Raw genomic sequence first — 20,331 nt, 5'->3', positions numbered from 1 at the left:
CAATTTGTGAGAAAAGGGAAATTGGTGCATGTGTGATTGGGTAGGAGATTTGTCAAGAATTCAGGAATTTATTCAAAAGAACAGATAATTTCATTTAAATATGTAAAAATAAGCCTTGCTAATGATTTCTAAGATTTTAGAACACCCAGAACACTTTCTCAATATAGACATAAGCAAAAGAATATGAAAATACATGTAAAGTATTTTTACAAGGTCACACTAGTAATTTTGTGGTAACTGCTTTCACGAAAAATAAGTATAATTATACTTATAAAGTGGCAAGGTTAGAAATATCATCTATATAGATGAGGAAATTTGAAATAGACGAGAAACAATCAATATATGAAAAATCTCCCACATACATCTTGCACTGAAATTATCACTTAGATGATGGGTCCGTAGGTTAAAATAATTAAACCTTGGCATATTTTATATCCATTATAGGCTATTCTATCTGTCCTTCTACCCACTAAGTGATTTTCTTGATACACCTTGTCTATGAGCTCAGTCTGTTGATGAAACTAGGATTAGCACCAGCGGTTTCTCAACCAATTGGTCACTGATTTTGTTCAGCCTCTATTTATGCAAAAATAGATTCAATCTCTGAGAAAAATCTTCCCCAACATATCTGAAGTGTAAAACATGCATTAGATAACTATTGCTCACTTTGCCACAGTGAAAATGTAAACTTCTTAGAGTTAAAGAATAGGGGCAATTTCAGAAATAGAGGAAATGAAGAAAAATATTTAAATCAGGAAAGATTAGAGGTGTCTGCCTTCCTGTACCAACACTAGTATTGGATCCACTACAGACTATTTCTGAGTTTACTGGCATGTGTAAGAGAGCTATTTCTTCCCAAGTGTCATTTCTCAGCCATGAGTTTCCAAAGACAGAGGGCAGGCAAATGAGGAATGGTGGTGAAGAACTGAGTATTAGTGTCCAGCAACCTAGATTTGAGTCCTAGTTCTTCTTTTTTCTAGATGGCAGCATATAAATCTCACATATTTCATCCGAAATTGGAAGCAACCATTGCCTACCTCCTAGGGAAGAAATGATGGATTCATCTATGCTTACCACAGTGCCTGGCATAATTAATAGGAAATACTAGTCATTATTCAGACCATCTTCATAGCATGCTCATTATTCTAGAAGTTTGGTAACAAAATCCAAGGAATTTTTGTAGTTATTTTAACTCCTTCTATCGCCACATTCGATCATGACAAGTCAAGGTATTTATGTAAGCACTTGACCAGGTCCTCTAAAGTTTGCAAGGGGCTTTGATTCTACAAACAATAGTACAGTTGTTAGTGGCATTTTCAATCTGTATAAAAACAAAGAGAGATGCAAATCATTGGAGAATAAAGTATTGACTAAGAAAGAGTTTTTTTTAAAAAAAAAACTTTACGTAAGCTGTGATATTGTACATATGTTTTCTCAATGCTTATGATTTCTGATTTTGTATTTGTAATATGAGAATGGTTAATCTACTCTGTTTATAAGTGGAGCCTCATTGCAGTTGATCCTTCCCAGATTGTATGACTATCTGTTTGGTCCTCAAAAAGAAAATAAGACTTTGGGTTAATTATTGTCAAATTATTCTGACTAGTACTATATGATCTAAGATTACTATAAACACAGACATCTAAGATGAGGAGAGAAATTCCTAAGAAAGATGGATCCTGGTATGAGAAAAGAGAGTTATTTACTTATATTATAGACAGATATATTACTATGTATATCATTTATTTGCTCTCAATAGATCATTAGAGAATAAAAATCATATCTCTCTTGAAATATTGGAAGGACACAGAAGTTCCTATTTATGTTAAATGGCCTGATTTTTAAACAGTATTGGATCCTTGTCCTCTTTATTCTCTACTCATATTCCGAATTTCATTTTTTCATGCAAGATTATGCAGATATTAGGACTTCTTATCCAAACCACAATTTGTTGCACTGGGAGCCATTGCTGATGGCTGATGGATGGAAAAACAGCAGCAAATTCTGCCTATATGTATCATCCAGTCTCACCTTGACTCATAACTTTTATATCTAACTTTTTAACCTAAACTCATTCTTTGTCTCCATGAAATAATCATTGTATTTGTCTTCTATCTACTCATCTTAGCTACTTTCCATATTACCTTGTCAATGAACTGAGTTCATTGAAGAAGTTAGATATTTTCATTTAGCTATCCAGAACATCTCTTATTCAGCTGAACAATTAAAGATAGATTCAAAAACGAGATTCCAATCTCCAGAAAGCCACAAAGTCATCTAAGAGTTTGAGGTATTAGATCTCTTATATACTTTACATAAATATTATATGAAAATCACACGCCCTCTTTTGAGGTTTTTATTATACCAGTAATTCTCATTGTGGAAGGGTATATTTTTAAGTGTAAAATTAAAAAAAAAAAAAACTTGATGAAGCTAACAACAGATGGGTATATTGACATGAACCACAGTCCTAATAGCAAATTCAATGATACCATCTTCATTAATTCAGAAAGCAATAAAAATAGTAATTTTGTGATGTTCACAATGCATGGATGAGGATTTTGTAAATTCTGGGATACTGAGAAGATCTACAGATCAGGAACTTTTCCGAGGAGGAGCCTGGCAACAAGCATTTCCTGTTGTCTGTCCCTGAGGCATTTTTAAGAAAACATTTACTTCAGGAACTTTATAACTTTTTTTTTTTTGTAGCTCAAAGATGTAAGTATTTTCTCTCTGGAGAAAGTGTACTTCACAAGTGAGTAGAGAAACACAGATCAACTTTGTACATTTAATCTAGTGTTCACCCATTTTGCATTCATAAACTATAACCTACATTTGCAGACCACACCGTGTTCTGAATGTACAAAATGCAAAAGGATGATTCAAGTGACATAAAAAGTTTTATTTTAATAGCAATGAATGTTAGTATATTTTAGAGAAAGTAAGAAGGTCATTCAGCCCACAATTTTATGACTTATGTTATTTAAGAAAAGGTTAAGTTTTAAAAATGAGGCAATGTGGAAGCTGATTTAAGTAAAAATCTTAACTAAATAATAGGAAGGATATTGCAAATGTGCTGAAATATCTAAAGTTCAGCGAGCATAAAATAATCATTGTTGGTGTGAATGTGGGGAAAAAGAGTTCTTTTACAGTTGGTAGGAATACTCACTCTCCAGGCTTTTTATAAAACAATATGCCCACCTATCAATAAAACTAGGAGCTAGGAGCATCCATGTGACCTAGTAATTCCACTTTTTGGCACCTATTTCAAGGGCCCATAAACCTATGTATTAAAAGATACCTTCACTCCTATGCTTATTGCACCTCTATTCACAATATCCAAACCTAGAAAAAACACAAGTGTCCAAGAACAGATGATTCAGTAACTATAGCACATATAGACAATGGAATACCACTGAGCTTGAAGAAAAGATGAAACCATGTAATCTACTTCTCCATGGATAGACCTAGAGAAAATAGTAAGGATAGGTATAGGACCAGAATGATCTCTCTCATATGTGGGAGATAAAGAAACAGAATAGGAATCACAAATGCCCAGAGGGAACAAATACTGAGACCTGGTTTTCCTATGAAGTATGCTACAGGGAGAATGGAGGTGGACAGAGACATTGGGACAATGATCGAGGGAGTAGACATTGTGATGAAAGGCAGGAGACACTATAGGTGGAGTGTGGGGAGCTGGAACATTTATTGCATGCAGTCCTACCATTAACTTATTGTGTAAATCATAGTACCTAAAATAAAATTTGAAAATTATTAATAAGTATAGGATGTATTCCCCCCAAAAAATAGAAAATATTGTTTTACAAAGGTAGGTATATAAGGATACTTTATATGCCTATATTGAAATAATCAGAATTTCAGTTTTCTAGGAAAAGCATGAACCTTGAAGCAGAAAAAACAGGCTCCTATACAGGTTAGTTGTTCATTGGTGGTAGGAATGTTGCACTGATGAGGGGGTATTTTTTTTATAACTGAAACCCAACTACAAACATGTTTATAATCATAGTGATTAAATAAAGCTATTAATTTTAAAAACAAGAAACAATAGTTTCTCAGAAGTATTAATAACCAGCTCCCTAATTTGGGTGATTCCTAGCAAAAGCATGTGATTCTGATTTATAAATTTCCCTCTTGCTTTACTTTATTCCTTCTTTCCCTTCCTTTATTCCTTCTTTCCCTTCCTTCCTTATTTGTCTTTCTTCCTTCCTTTCCTTCCTTCCCTCCTTCCCTTCCTTCCTTCCTTCTTTCCTCCCTTTCTTCCTTTCTTCTTTCCTTCCCTCCTTCCTTCTTTCCTTCCTTCCTTCCTTCCTTCCTTCCTTCCTTCCTTCCTTCCTTCCTTCCTTCCTTCCTTCCTTCCTTCCTTCCTTCCTCCCTGTCTTCCTTTCTTCTTTCCTTCCCTCCCTCCCTCCTTCCTTCCTTCCTTCCTTCCTTCCTCCCTTTCTTCCTTCCTTTCTTACTTCCTTCCTTCCTTTTCCTTTTGGGGAAATTACTTGCAATCATGAGAAAAAAAATCTCCACAATACTCCCAGTTTCTACTTCATTCTATATTTTTGCCATAAAGGTTAGTGTATTTCTCTAACTCAAGCCTCTATATTGCTGACAGAAATCCTTGGGGATGTTTGGGAAATGAGTTTTCTATAAGAATGTAAATTAATTTATTAACTAGGAATCTATAGCTTGCCTTAGAGGGCCTTGGAAACAGATTAGAGAACAACAGAGTTTCTAAGGATTATAATTCTGCTCTGCTTCAAATTCCTCCCCAAGAGCTTCATGATGCTTATTTGGGTCCTCTCTCCTACAATCTCAACAGGTTTTCTTCTCAAAGATTTTTGTGGGACTTTCCAGACCAGCAAAAGAAGAATAGAAGGGTCTAAACATCAGTCAACTCTTTCCCAGTAACCTTAGCTCCTTGAGAAAAGTAAAAACAGGCATTTCCACCGTTTTCTAGTCACAAATTTTTTCTTATTTACAGGATCTCCCATGTTACTAGCATCTTTTCTGTGCCATCTGCGTGTTCTGATGTGAGTTCTTCAGAGCAACTGAAGCAGACAATGACGTCCATCTGTCTTGCTATCTACAACGCTCTTGCCCTCATGAACTACAAGCCCCGGCTTCTTGCCAAACAGCCTGCCTTTATCTTGGTAAGGGTGACATTTCAAACAAGCATTGGTGAGCTTGGTGAGACATGTTCTTTTTTCCCCAAGCTGATCAGAAGAAGGTGGTACCCAGGAGTCTCCAAGCCTAGCAGGTGGACTCCCTCAGCTGCCGCTTCACACAATATCCTACTTCAACTGCCTCTCTTCTGTGGGTTAGGGGGGGCAAGGGAGGGCTGTGTGAACTCAGGAGGGAGACTATGAATGGCTCAGCATCTGATATGAATTTATCACCGGCTGCTGGTTGGATAGGGGATAAAGCAGTGGGCAGGGGCTGGGAGAGTTTAATGTACTCAGCCACAACCCAACAGTTTGCCCTTTACCAATAGAAAAGAACAGGGTCAAAAGTAAGTTGACCCCTGACAGAATGTACAATTATTAGAAGAGAGCTGTGCACGAGCAGCTGCAGGAACCCCACTGGTTCCTCATCAGGCTTCCAAGAGTCAGAATATGAATAATCAACTCAAGATGGTTTTCTCCACCCTGCTCCACTCCCACTCTCCCATGTCCCCCCAACCCCACCCCAACCCCAAACCCTTCATCCTGTTCTGGGCAAGTCCTATTATAGTTCTACAGGAAGACGTGTCAGCCTCCCCAGCAGCTGCAATAATTGTGTTTCTATTGTGATGAAGACCTCCTCCTGGCCACCCCCCTACAAGTGGCCATTGTGAGTGGAGAGTCGGTGATTATACGCTTAGCCTGATGCTTTCGGGGACCCAGCTGCCTAAGTGCTGACACATGAGCGTGTGCGAGGCCATGGAGAGGGCCAGTGGAGATGCAGGCAAGAGGTGGGGGGCATGGGGGAGACACCACGTCTGTGAGATGGGACTCCCACATACCAGACCTTTTGCATAAGTCAAACCCAGAACAAATGAGGCTTTATGGGGCCCCATTGATGAGGGGGTCTCATCGCCCTTTGAAGTCGAGCTGAGCATGGGGCCCAGCAGCTTTTCCTCCTTTGGACCAAGCTAACATCCTTCTTTTGATATGCTGCATGCTCATTATCTCTGCCCCATTTAATGATTTTTGATTGAAGGGTGGTGGCGGGGATGCCGAGAAGATCGTTAGAGAGGCTCCATCCAGCCAAGCCCTCGAGAAAGGGTCTCGTTGTGCTGGGGCCTAAATTTGGAATTTCTTAACAGTGTGCACTTGTTCTTAGAGGCAGATAAGGGCTGAGCGTGAAATTCTTAATTAAGCAATAAATAGAGAGTGGGGTGTCAGCAGATGTAGCCAGTAGTCATGGCAACGAGAATCACATGGGCAAGAGAGCTGAGATGAGATGTCGGCCTCAGGCCTGGGCCTGACTGACAGCTGAAGAATCCTACAAAGCTTGTAAACCTGATTAATTAGCTGACTAATTATTTCATAGCGTTAATGTAACTAAAACATAAAAATAGTTCACCATGAATGGAAACATCCCTGGGAAAATAAGAGGAAAAAAAAAATGAAACAGGAAAGAGACAGCGGGGAAACTGGCTGAAAGAATCCCATCTCAAACACAGGGATTGAGTTTTGCAACCAGAGTAGAATGCTTGCTACAGTCAGACCCATCATCATAGCAGAGAAGTTGGAGTTAGGAACCGTGGTGCTTAATAATTTATACCATCAAATTCCTGCCTCCTAACAGAAACGATAGCATAGAAGGATTCTCCTTAGTGGTCTTAGTAAGTGGCAGCTTGGAGAAATACTCAGGGGGTTTAGAAAGACCAACCTTAACCAATTTCTCTCAATGACATTGTTAAATAAATGAGGCTGTCTTATTCTGTGGGCCACAATTGCTTAAGTGGTATTACATTTCAATCACAGGACCCATCGATCATGTATGTCATTGTTAGCAACTATCTTACAAAAATTTAGGCCAAGGAAACAGTAGGTCATTTCAGCAAGTTGATGACATGATAACTGAGTTCAAGGCAGATGAGATGATTTATCTTCTAGAGAAAAGAAAAGACCTGAGAGGAATCATCAATGGAGAGAATTTGGGGTAAAGTAGCAAGGCCTGCTAATCATACTGGAGGATGGTTGGGTGTTTGTTTCACAATTCCAAGAGATAAGTAGATATTCTTAACCTCATTAGATAAGTGAAATCATTGAAGCATGAAGAATTTATCATTTCACGCCCCAGGTAAAATAGTAAGCCAGCTACTGATTAAAACCCTAAGTCCTAAGCTCCAGCCATAAGCTTTCCAAAGAATCTGCATTTCATAAAGATGTTTGCTGAACAAAGACAAACTTTTCTTGATGAAGAAGAGAAATAGAAGAGAGTCCAAACAATGAGGTATGTAGGATTCTCTCTTTTTCTCTTTGTCATGGGAAACAGAGAAGCTTTCTCACACAAGCCAGTACAGGACCTTCCATCTTTTTTGGTCAGTGATCAATGATTATTTAGTGGGTAGCACACCCTAGTGGAGAGATCCATTGCCAGGAGCTAGAATGCCTGGGTTCTGATCTTTTTCTTTCTTAGGTGGATCTAAGAGTGATCAGGTATCATCTAGCACACAAGACAGGGCCAAATGGAGGAAATAAATATAATTGCGATTTTTTTTTAAACTTCCTATCCTCTGGGATGTGGTATGATTACAAACAAATAATACATCAGATGGTCCACTTAGAAGTGGTCAACAAATGAATGAAGCACAGCCAATTGTCAATGAAGCAGTACTCAGAACTGCCAGCCAAAAAGGAACAGGATTCTTCACATGCACATATCCCATTCTGAAAATCTGACAGGAAACTGTGGATGGGAAGGAACTCAAGAATCCCTAAAAGAAAACAATACAGTGTACAAAACTCTCTCTTCATGTTTTTTTTTTATCCCAGATTACATTATGCCCATCAAGAACAGAAGGGCTTGATTGCATAGGCTTTCTCCTCTGATTAAGCAGATTTTAAGCAAATTATTTCAATCATACACCTGTAAAATCACATGAGACAGGGACAAATTTAATTAATATTAAAAGATCATTTGTAAAATGCAAAATGAAACTGATTAATCAAAATTTATCTTTTGTAAAATGTACTAGTTGAGAAGTGGTTCCAGAGTCTTGGGGGTTGTATCAGCTACTTCAATGTATTGAAGTATTAAACCTAAATATACTCTTTCCTAGACAACATTTAAACTTTATATAAAGATCACCAAATTTATAACAAAATCTAGCTGCTGGGTACACCTTTTTGAATAGCAGATCAGCCTGTGTTCTCCTATATCTTCTAGTAGATCATCCCAGGAATGAGAACAAAAATGGTTCTAGCAACTAACCTACCCTGTTCACTGAACAAGAAAAAGGAGGCACAATGACTGTGGATTTCACTACTTTGAGAACAGTAACTCTTATTTTTTAGAAACAGTCAGCTTACAATCTGAGATAGCTATTTTATTTGACACAGTAAGGTTCTGTGATAGAACTAATTTTGTAAAGACTAAGGTGCTGTGATAGAATTTTGTAAAAGCTAATAAAGGTTTATTCCTTAATGAACATGCTTTTCTGAAGAATATTCATCTACATAATATTAAGCATATATATGTAGACCAAATAAATATACACTTGTACAGATGTGTATTTATGCAATAGATGTGCAAATATAGTATAATTGGCTGCTAATTCAACACAGAATACTATCAAAGGGGAAGACAATCTGTAGCTACATGATTTTATTTTATGATTTTTGCTTTTAGCCATAATATGCTTATTGTGGTGGCTAATGCGAGTATTCAAATTAGAGTTTATGAGCAAACTGTTACCAATGGACAAAAGAGATATTTGAAATAAAAATTTTGTTCCTGCACGATATATCAAGTGAATAGTCATAGTTAAAATTAATAGCAACTATCTTCTCTTATGTGATGGCTATATTTGACACCAATAGTAAAATAGTCTCAGAAATCTCTGTCCATTCTGAGTCTTTATCACTTTAAAATACATTGATGAATGTATCAAACCAGAAATAAAATGTAAATTGTACAATCAATTTGGGGTCGGTGAGGTGGCGCTAGAGGTAAGGTGTCTGCCTTGCAAGTGCTAGCCAAGGAAGGACTGCGTTTGATCCCCCGGCGTCCCATATGGTTCCCGCAAGCCAGGGGCAATTTCTGAGCACTTAGCCAGGAGTTACCCCTGAGCATCAAACAGGTGTGGCCCCAAAAACAAAAAAAAAAGATTTAAAATAAAATATAAGACAATCCATTTAATAAAAATAATGCTAGGGAAACGTTATACTTCTCTCGCTAATGTTACTAAAATTTAATATTCTCCAGGGCTCAAGAATAAGTAAGAGTGATTTGACATTTGAATAAAAGAAAGTAAGTGAGAAGAGAAATATCTAGCCATAAAACCTCCATAGGGCCAATCTTGGCTTGTAGGAGAGACTTAGACTTGCCCTATAAGATAAAGTTCCTGAATTTATCTAGAATCTATTAAAACCAATTCATAGCAGAATCACCAGTCATTTAACTAAGGTTTGTTGACATTGACAGCCTATTACTAAGAGTGATCAATGCTTCCACAGTATGCAAAAAGAACATGAAGCAGCTTCAAGAAGTCAAAAGACATCTATATCTCAAATTGTGGGCACATGCGTTCAATGACGCTATATGCTACCATCCAAAAGACCTTCTGCCCTCTATTAGTCTGTAATCACAAATAGAACATTTGGTTCTATGACATAAGAACCCTAGATCCTCCTATCTGACAATCCATCCTCTAAGTCCAAACTCGGAGCATTTGGACCACCTGTTTCTGCCATCTTCTATTGCCAACCAAGGCTCTCCTTGTCAAAGTGCACACAAACTCTATATCTTCCAGTCTCTCTATTCTTGTTATCCTTTATATCTGTTATTATAACTTGACATTTTGACTTTATACTGTTGATTTTTCTATAATTCTGTAAAATTATATGTTATAAAAATCACAATATTTATAAAGTACTTGTGGATTATTCTGTTAAAAATTTGTGGTATTCTTTAGTTAATTTATTGTCCTTTGAAGCAGATCCAAAATATTATCCCATTTAATGGATGAAGTGTCAGTGACTAAGGAAAAAAAAAGTAACTGCTCATTTTCCCATTGTTATTAGGTGTTTAGCTGGAATTTAAACCAGGAGTTTTAATTAGAGAGCACACTGCCTTGACTATAATGCTCAGCTGTCCTCTTAAGTTTCATTCACTTCATAAGCAATCTCTAGAAAATAAACAGTGAATGTGTTTCTAATTATGTGATTCCTATGGGCCCTGAAAATGCTAGTCTCTTATACTTACCCAAATAGGTAAGTTGCCTCAACTGGTGGTTGAAGAACCAGTCACACTCTTGGTCCTGACCAGGAGATGGAAGGGATGGAAGGCACCACCCGGATCGATTGCCACACTTCAGGAGGATGTCAGCATCAGGCCAGGGGATGGGGTGAACCAGCAGTAGGAAATTCCCAGGAGCAAAGTTGTCAAATGTTGCAAAGTACTAGGAGTAAAAGAATATATAACAGTACTCACTTGAGAGTAGCCTCACGCACCAAAAGCTCTAAAGAATATCTATTTATTTTTTGTATTGTTGTATTTTCTTTCTTCCCCCTCCCTGCTCTTAAACTGATAGATATAGCCTCTAGAAGGACACCTCTCATTTTTTTTTGATTTTTTTTGTTGCCCCACTTTATTTTATTATATTATTATTATTATTAATATTATTATTATTATTTTCTCTTTCCTTCAAACAGAACCACACAACTTGAACCATCTTTTTTCACCCCACTAACAGAGGGGGAAATAATGGAGGGTAACAAGACCAAACAGTCATATGAACATTAAGTAAAAATAAAAAAGGATCAAAATCAAACACCAAATCCAAAGCCAATAACAACAAAATCAATACCCAAATTACAACATACTAGACACAGAGTGGACTACCTATACTAGTAGCCTGGGGGGTGTAAAAAAGGGGGATATGAAATGTATTCGGGAACAGGGGTAAAGGGAGGATAATATTGATGGTGGGAACACCCCTGATATACTATCACTATGTACCTAAATTATTACTGTGAAAGATTTGTAATCCACTTTGATCAAAATAAAAAAAATAAATTATATAAAAAGAATACAGAGTTAGGAGGTTATAAACAGAACGATTCAGACTCCAAACAATTTTTATTGTTGTAAATACACTTATTTAAATCCTGAGTAATAAAATTTGTAAATATAGCAATAAATTCATAAATAGAATAGATTTATATAGAGAGCTTCAGAATAATAAAATGTTAGAGATAAAAAGAAGCCATGTTATTGTAGAAAACAAGTACCAAAGAAAGTACTTTGACTAAACATAGTTCTAGAAGAGAGGAAATCCAGTCTAAAATTCTTCTTTTTTTCTCCTAATTTCAATAGGCATAAAATTTTATGAAAAGTATCCTTTTATTATTTTGAACTTTTTGAGACATTCCCAACTCTGCTCAGGGCTTACTCTTGGCTCTGTACTCAGAATCACTCCTGGAAGTGCTTCAGGAATCATAAATGGTTCTAGGGATATAATCCAAGTCTGCTGCATAAAAGGCCAGTACTCTACTTGCTATACATAACATTTTTCCAGGTTCTCATTAACAAAACCCTAAAAAATTTATAGTAGAAGTTAACAGTACTGGGTCATTTGCTATATGGCCAAGTCCTATTCATGTAAAGGCATCCAACCTTTTAGAGTCATCTTCTCCCTGCCATTCTTTTTCCTTTCACTGCCTTGTTTTATACATGAATGAATTAAATGAAGTAGACCAACATTCCGAGCCTTTCCCAGGATAGAAATTGAGAGTGCCTACCTCCAAATTCATTATTCTATTTCTTTTATATTGTGAATATTCCCCAGAACTTTTCCATGGATGTTTCCAGGAAATATATAGGAGATGCTTTATGGTTTTCCTTTTGAGAGACACAGCAAGAAAACAGAGTTTGCTTTAAATTCCTCAATATTAAAACAATACTAAAGCAACTTTCAGCTACCTGAGATATGTACTTATGATAGCTGGACAGGCTTAGAATAAGAAACAAAGGATGGAAAGAGGCTTGATGTAACCCAGTGGGTGGCTTTTTACCTCCAACAGGAAACATACCACTATTCTCATGGCTACTACATTCTTTTTTTTTATTTATTTTTGATCATAGTGGCTTACATATTGTTGACAATGATATTTTAGGTACATATTTACATAAAATCAGGGGGAATTCCCATCACCAAATTGGGCTACTACATTCTTTTCTTCCCTAATCTGTCTTATGCCTTCCACCCAACCCAAATGGACCTTCATTTGCAAGTTAAGCTTTGACCACAAGGTGGCAGTATGTAACGTATAAACGTCCCACTTAGGGGTGGGTTTTTTTTTTTTTTTTTTCTGGTCATAAACCTGTGGGGGTTTGATCTTATAATATAAGAATGTAATTCTAAAGATTGCTTAGAAAGCGTTTTAATTCTGTTAACAGTTAAAATTTCTACTTTAAAAGAGATGCTTAAAGAAAATCTAAATATTCCATATTAAAAAATTTTTATGTTCAGTTTGTGTATTTGGCCCAAATTCTGATAGTATTATCTGAAAACTATTATTTCAAAGAGTAAATATGAGATTATTCTGATAAGAGAAAACACAAATTAACTAATTCTTGGACTTGCCTGCAGACTTCCATCAGTACAAGGACTTTCAAACTGGAGCAAATACGTTTCTTGATCCAAGAGCAGAGCCATCCAGCCATAATGGTTAGACAACGTATCATTCACATAGTTGACACTGATCGTCTTATTTCTGCTGTCAGTTAAGGTTAAACCATAAGTAACACTTGGAGCATTAGCCCTACAGGGTCAAATACAACAACAAAAAACAAAACGTGTAAGTTATTTGCTTACTGTGAATTTAGTGTGCTTCTCTATAGAAGCTGTAATTAATTTATCTCCTATTCACTGTACCTTTGTCTTAGGCCCTCTAGCTCTGTGTGTCATGAATATTTTAGAATTCTGAAGGGTCAAAACAGTCCAATGGATAGGTGCTGTTGTTTTATTTGTGCACTACAATGTATTTATGTATTAATGGAATGGATTGGAGATCTTAGGTTACTCAGGTTTTAGACTACTAGCTAATGCCATTCCAATGAGTGGATGTAGTCCAGGACTGTATACTACCATTTGAACAAAAACCCAAAACAGAGTAATATATTAATTTTTACTAGTGATCAGGTTTTTCAGCATTATAAAACACACATATAGCTATTAGATCTCCAACAGGAAGTAATTGCTGACACTTAGAAACTAATAGGCCTGAACTCTCAGAACCCTGTCTTCAACAGCCCACAGAGATGGCTACAGTGATCTTCCCTAGAATGAAGAAAGACCCTGGCTATTAAAAAATAAATAATATTTACAAATATAATACCTAAGACAATAGAAACAAGGAACAGATGAACTTATACATGGTAGGAAGTTTGCCACAAAGAGGTGAGTGGGAAGTACACTTAGGGCAGTTGAAGGGATAATTATGACAATGATTGTGGATAAAGATCACTCTGGTAAGAACTAGGTAATAAAAGGAGTTAAAGTGATATGAAGGATATCCTTTCAGTAAACCACAGTGCCTAAAAGGGAAAATGAGAAAGAAAAAGGAAAAGAAATGTGTTTGCCATAGAGACAGTCTGGGGTAAGGAGAACTGGAGACATTGGTGATGAGAAGTGTACACTGGTGAAGAGATGTTGTTGGAACATTGTATGACTAAACTTAACTATCAACAACTCTGTAACTGCATATCTCATGGTGTTTCAATTTTAAAAAGTATAAGAAGAGAAGGAAGAGGAGGATGGGGAAGAGGAAGAGGAAAGGAAGAAGAAAAGGGGGGAGGAAAAGGAGGTAAAAAAAAAATTAAGGAGAAGAAAGGAGGAGGAGGAAGAAGACGATGATGATGAAGAAAAAAGAAGGAAGAAGATGATGATGAAGATGAAGAAAGAAGGAAGAAGGTGATGATGAAGAAAAAGAAAGAAGGAAGAAGATGATGAGGAAGATGAAGAAAGAAGGAAGAAGGTGATGATGAAGAAAAAGAAAGAAGGAAGAAGAGGAAGAGGAAGAAGAAAGAAGAGAAGAAGAACAAAGGAAAAAGAGGAGAAGGAGAGAGAAGAGAAGGAGAAGGAGGAGGAGGAGAAGAAAAGAAGATGAAGAAATTAACTTGTCCATGATGTCCATGGCATCAGCTATTGCCTAGTGTTCACACCTTTTGTAGTACCTCATGTTGTTGGATTTACTTTTATTATTTAATCACATGGATTATGAGATTCTTAGTTCTCATCTTCCTGGTTGTATCCTGCATAACCCCAGTCATTTACACAATGGCATACAAGTTGTGTTAGTTATTTGAATGCAGAATGTATAGATGAGGTTCCCCAAAGCAACTGGTATTACTTCCCTAATTTTTATAAAGCATTTCCAGAAAAGCTATATTTACCACATAAGAGAGCTGTGACAGAATTATTAAGTTAATATTAGAAAAATTAAAAAATGAACAAATTTGTACAAATTATTCTACTTGATCCATCCTAAAAGGAGGTTTTAAAGTCTTGGCACAAATGAAGATTGAACTACAGGCTAAAAGGAAGTCAAAGTGAACAAAAATAATAATAATAATAACAATTAGAAGGAAAAAAGTCAATACACATTAAAACTGCCCTTCCCTTTTTTTTGGTTTTCATGAGAATCTTTAAGTGTGGCATTTTGCTGCAGGCAGATAATTAAATTCTCAAAGAGGGAAATGAGGTGAAGGAGGAGGTGTTGAATGAGCATATCCAAAACCAATGTATATAGTTGCATCTTAGAAACAGAAAGAAATGCCTAGGCACTACGGTCAAATTGACATAAATTGGAAAATTCTATCTGCAAGAGCAAGGTACATGAACTTGGAAAAGTCACTGACCCCCTTTAAGTTTTCATTTCCTTTTTTTAAATGGAGGAAACAACAGAATGCACCTCATATAGAGCAATACAATGTAAAGAGATAGCTAAGAGAGAATTCAGAAGCAACAAATGCCATCTCTAACTGCAATTCATTTAAAAGCCTCACAACTCCATCCTATTCTAGTTGTGTGTGTGTGTGTGTGTGTGTGTGTGTGTGTGTGTGTGTCTTGGCTAGGTTTGCTTTAGTTTGACTTTAGAAAACAAATGATATTCAGGGTTATTCTACATTCCGTACTCAGAGATCACTCTGGTAGTGTTTAGGGGACCATGAGATGACAAGAACTGAACTCAGTTCTCCTGAATACTCATTTATCTGTTCATCCCAAAACAGTTGATTTTGATGTTTAGAGGCTATTACAGAATATTTTGTCATTTTAAAACATACTCAAAATTTTCCATGGCAAAAAAGATTATGTAACTCTAGCAAAGTAATAACTGATATTTATTTAGTATAATAATATATATATAGTTGTTCCATCTACTAGTACATGAAAGACATGAAAATTCTCAGAATAATTGGAAATAAAATAATGACTGGTTCCCCAGATTTTCCTATTCCACAATAACTTGAGTGAGAGGGTACTTAGAAATATCTTGGCAAGGGAAACTTCTTCCTCTTCTGATTTGAAAAACTTTGGGGTTGTTTTTACATTCCTCTCAGAATTGGGATTGCAACTAAAGAATGATATTAAGTCACTTTTTAAATGGACATGAAGCTCATCTGTTCTAATGTTCAATCTTCAGCAGGATTATGCCCATGATATTTCATCCTGTCTTCTAGTTATCTGGCTTTTACATAATCAAATAGAAGATCACAGAATTGCATTGGTCTGGGGTTATATTTTGAAATTGTTCATTTTAGAAAAGTGACACAAAATGTTAGCTTAAAATGATACTAACATGGGTGCTGGAGAGATAGAATGGAGGTAAGGCATTTGCCTTGTGTACAGAAGGTTGGTGGTTCTAATCCTGGCATCCCATATGGTCCCCTGGGCCTGCCAGAAGCGATTTCTGAGCATAGAGCCAGGAGTAATCCCTGAGCACTGCCAGGTGTGACCCAAAAACCAAAAAAAAAACCAAACAAACAAACAAAAAAAAACAAGAAATAAAAAACAAAGTCACTTAAAAAATAAAAAACATGATACTAACATGTTAAATTTATATTAAAATTTATAATTAGTATTTTTTATTTTTGAGAAATTTTTATTTTTACCACAGTGGATTAAAAATCTTTCACAGGGGGCCAGAGAGATAGCATGGAGGTAAAGCATTTGCCTTTCATGCAGAAGGACAGTGGTTCGAATACCAGCATCCCAATGGTCCCCTGTGCCTGCCAGGGGTAATTTCTGAGCATAGAGCCAGGAATAACCCCTAAGCACTGCTGAGTGTGACCCAAAAACCAAAAAAGAAAAAAGAAAAAGAAAAAATCTTTCACAATAATATTTTAGGTACATAGTGACATTGAATAATTTATAATTATTTAAAATAAAATACATTACCTAACATTTGTTTGAAAAGTTAGTTTAAAATTAAAATTTTTAATTTTAGACAATGTGAATTTTCATTTGTCCTCAATTATACATAACTCTCTTCCTCTAGCCAGTGACTTTGCAGTTTCCATGATTAATACAGTTAACTAATATAGATGGGTTTCTAGAAGATAAATGCAACATGAACATGATAAAAAGCAATAAACTGAATAAAATAGAAAGACAATGAGGCATTATCTTTAGAAAACACACCTTATAAATGTAAGATTTTTGACATTTCAGACCATGATTCTGAGTGTTTCATATTCTGAAACCATATCTCTTTCGACAAGGGATATCCTGATTGTGAATTAGCAAAGTTCTATGGAGTCATCCACATCAATAAAATATTTGCCAAGAAGGCTTAAGAAATACTTTCTCTTGGGCACAATCCATAATAATATGGGTCTCTTGTTTAGGAAAATTCTAAGCTTTCCTTATTAACTTATGTTTATTTTACCGTACATAATTAAGTGTATTCAACTAAATCACTTCCACAAATTGCTTTTTAAACTAAGGGTAAAATATTTTTACTGGGGCTAGAGAAATAGTAGAGCAGGTCAGGTACTTGTCTTGTACCTAGCTGACCTGTGTTATCCCCGGTATCCCATAGAATTCCCGGAACTTGCCAGGAGATATCCTTGAGCATATATCCAGGAGTAAGCCATGAGCATTTTGTGGGTATAACTATAAAACCAAATAATTAATAAAAACATCCCAATAGTAATCATAAGTTTTGGAATATATTCATTTGTTCCCATTGAATTCATTTTTACCTATAGTGTATTGATAAATAGGTTATTTTTACTCTTTTTATAAAAATATTTGTTACACATCATGAAAAACCTTTAAATCCAACCTCAGTGTGTTCAAATTGGTTCAAATTACAACCAGTAGTTGAATAAAACCAGAGATGTGTTTTCTTTTTTTAATTGCATCAATTTTGGCTCCAAGAATCATCTTGGTTACTTTGACTATACTCAATTATTTTTCAACCTCCATTAGTCACACTTGTAAATAAATGTTTAGGTTATAAATTTTTTCCAATCATTTTCTTATATTTCTATTCAAACATCAAATGAGCTATTTTTCTGATCATCTTTTTCAGTTACCAAATATCCTTATAAACATGAACTCCTTTTCAAATATGTTAAAGCCAATAGAACCTAACATTAATTCAGTTAATTTGTCTTTGGGACCTGTGTGTTATCCGTTTGAAGTCTTTTAATTCCAATTTACACCAAGTACCTGAAGCTAACTTGATCCATCAAGAATCCACTTTAGCACCTTCTGAGTTTAGACTAATCTTTCCTTTTCCTTTTTTATGTATCATGATGAACCCATCAAGCCCACATCCATTTTAACCAAAGTTTACATGGGATTCAACGTCACAGGCATTCATGTGAAGCACTGGCTTACTTTGGTTTAGTTCAGGTAGACAGGGAAACTATCAAACCTCTCTGCTTTATCACAACTGGTATTGAAGAGGGTCAAGCTGTACTTATTAAAAGAAAACCAAAACACCCATCTCCCTGTAGGCAAGCTGCCTTGTGTTGACCATCCCAGGGAGTCAAACATTCAAAAACAAATCCATCCTTCTAGGCAAATGCCAATAGTGGCAATGATGGGCTCTTCTAAAAAGCACCAAAAGAGCATCATGGATTGAAGAACACCATGAAAAGAATTTACCAGCCATAATTACTACAATTTTCACTTGCCCTAAAAAGCCACCAATTTCCCCATGCCCTAAATAGCCAACAATCTCCCTCTCCTTACTGTTAATGAAGCAAAGGAGCACAAAAGTATTTCTAATTTGGAGGAGCCAAGGGAGTCTGCATGGGCCATTAGCAGCAGAGAGCTTCATTACGAGGAGATGAAGTCTCTCCCTGAACTTCTCATGGCTTTATGTGCAAGAAATCAGGAGGCAACCAGTCCATTTTAAATATTAACCCTTACCTCTGCATCAGCAATAGCTCCTCTCTGTGATCAAGAAGACAAAAGGCTACTAGTCTTTCCTTTTCCTCTCTAATTCTGGAGTGTGCCTTTATTTTTGTTCTTTTTTTTACTCATTTGTTAAAAATCGTCTGCTTTTAATTAAGAGATACTGTCCTTTAGAAATATAGCGCTAGCACTTGGTAAAACTTCCCAGCCTAAATGCCAATTTACAATACTAGTTGCATAAACAGTTATGTAATTTAGTGCCCATTGACTGTGCGGAAACTGTTGAATGTATACTGCCCACAAAGGATTTGTTAGGCAATCAACAATACCAATGAGAACAAATATTAACTCCCAAGTTTGTGTTTACCATTAGCTTACTTTTCCTCAGGGTCCATATCTCTGTGTATTGACAAACACTGCATTGAGCTCTAAATGCTTTCAATTCAGAACAATCAGGAAATAAACCCTTTATAATTACATATCTCCTAAGTCAGATACAACATAATAACTGTGCTCACATGGAGCTGTAAGCACCCCCTGGATATTACTGCTTGATGCTGTCATGTTCATTTTTTACTGCACTGAGAGAGCACAATTGGAATTTTGAGCACAGACAACAAATTTGTGGCATGCTTCATTGAAACATTCTTAAAAAAAAAAACACTAAATTTGGGGACAGGAAGATCATAGAGTGGGCAGGGTATTTATTGGGCATAAAGATATTTGGTTTAATCCATGGCACCCATTTGGTATCCCAAACCCAGAAAAGCGTGATCTATAAGTACAGAGTCAGGAATAAGCCCTGGCAGCCATTAAGTGTGACACAAAAATCAAATACATAAATATACTAAGCTTATAGTTATTTCTCATCAAATAGCTATTGTTCCATAGTACTGTCCCACATAGCTGGCATCCCATCATACTAAGTAATATTTAATTTTAGAGGGTTTGTATTTTATATATATTTTATTGAGGATATATTATATATTCTATAGTCAATATATTCTATTGATGATAGAATTGTTATATATGTTTATTACTGGGAAGGAGAGTTAGCACATATGTACTATTCACTCTGAGTAAGAAACCTTAAACAAGAAATGAAATATTTCTTCCCAGAATGTAAATTCACCAGACCTTAAATTTACATACAAGGTAGAACTCATAAGCATGTGTTTCTATGTGTTTTGTTGATTTTAAAAAGAATAATTTACTATAAAGAAGACAAAAAGTCAACTTAGCATCTCCTCAAAGATAGTTTCTAAATTATTTTTTGTTGTTGTTGTTGTTGTTGGTGGTGGTGGTGGTGTTTTGGGGGGATCACATTCGGTGATACTCAGGGGTTACTCCTGGCTATGTGCTCAGAAATCGCTCCTGGTTTGGGGGAACATATGGGATGCCAGGGGACCAAATCTCGGTCTGTCCTAGGCTAGTGCTTGCAAGGCAGATGCCTTACCTCTAGCGCCACTGCTCTGGCCCTATTTTTAAGTTTTTGAAATTACTCAGAGAAAGACAAATTGTATGGTTTTACACACCAATAAACTATATACAAAAATGATAATATAAAAACATGGATAAATAAAAACAAAACTTCTAGATTATGAAATAATTTTATCAGAAAAGAATGGGGTAAAAGGATTGAATAAATTATGTAAAAGAGGAAAACTGTGTAATAAAGGATAGAAATGGATATTTCAATGGCAATATCAATGTAGTAAGTATGTATGTTTGAT

General features: G+C 35.9%; 1 protein-coding gene across 1 annotated transcript in view; it reads right to left on the bottom strand.

Moving 5' to 3' along the window:
- The window catches only part of PKHD1 (PKHD1 ciliary IPT domain containing fibrocystin/polyductin), a 507,893-nt gene that overhangs the window by 228,881 nt on the left and 258,681 nt on the right, over positions 1 to 20,331 (bottom strand). Inside the window, exons 48-49 of the mRNA XM_049765224.1 lie at positions 12,812 to 12,989; positions 10,429 to 10,624 (exon numbers count right to left, since the gene is read on the bottom strand). Of these exons, the coding sequence (XP_049621181.1) occupies positions 10,429 to 10,624; positions 12,812 to 12,989 (374 nt within the window). The remainder of the gene's footprint in view (positions 1 to 10,428; positions 10,625 to 12,811; positions 12,990 to 20,331) is intronic.

The sequence above is a fragment of the Suncus etruscus genome, chromosome 18 (genome assembly GCF_024139225.1).
Source record: "Suncus etruscus isolate mSunEtr1 chromosome 18, mSunEtr1.pri.cur, whole genome shotgun sequence".
Lineage (NCBI taxonomy): Eukaryota > Metazoa > Chordata > Mammalia > Eulipotyphla > Soricidae > Suncus > Suncus etruscus.
This window is presented reverse-complemented; position numbering and strand designations above follow the sequence as displayed.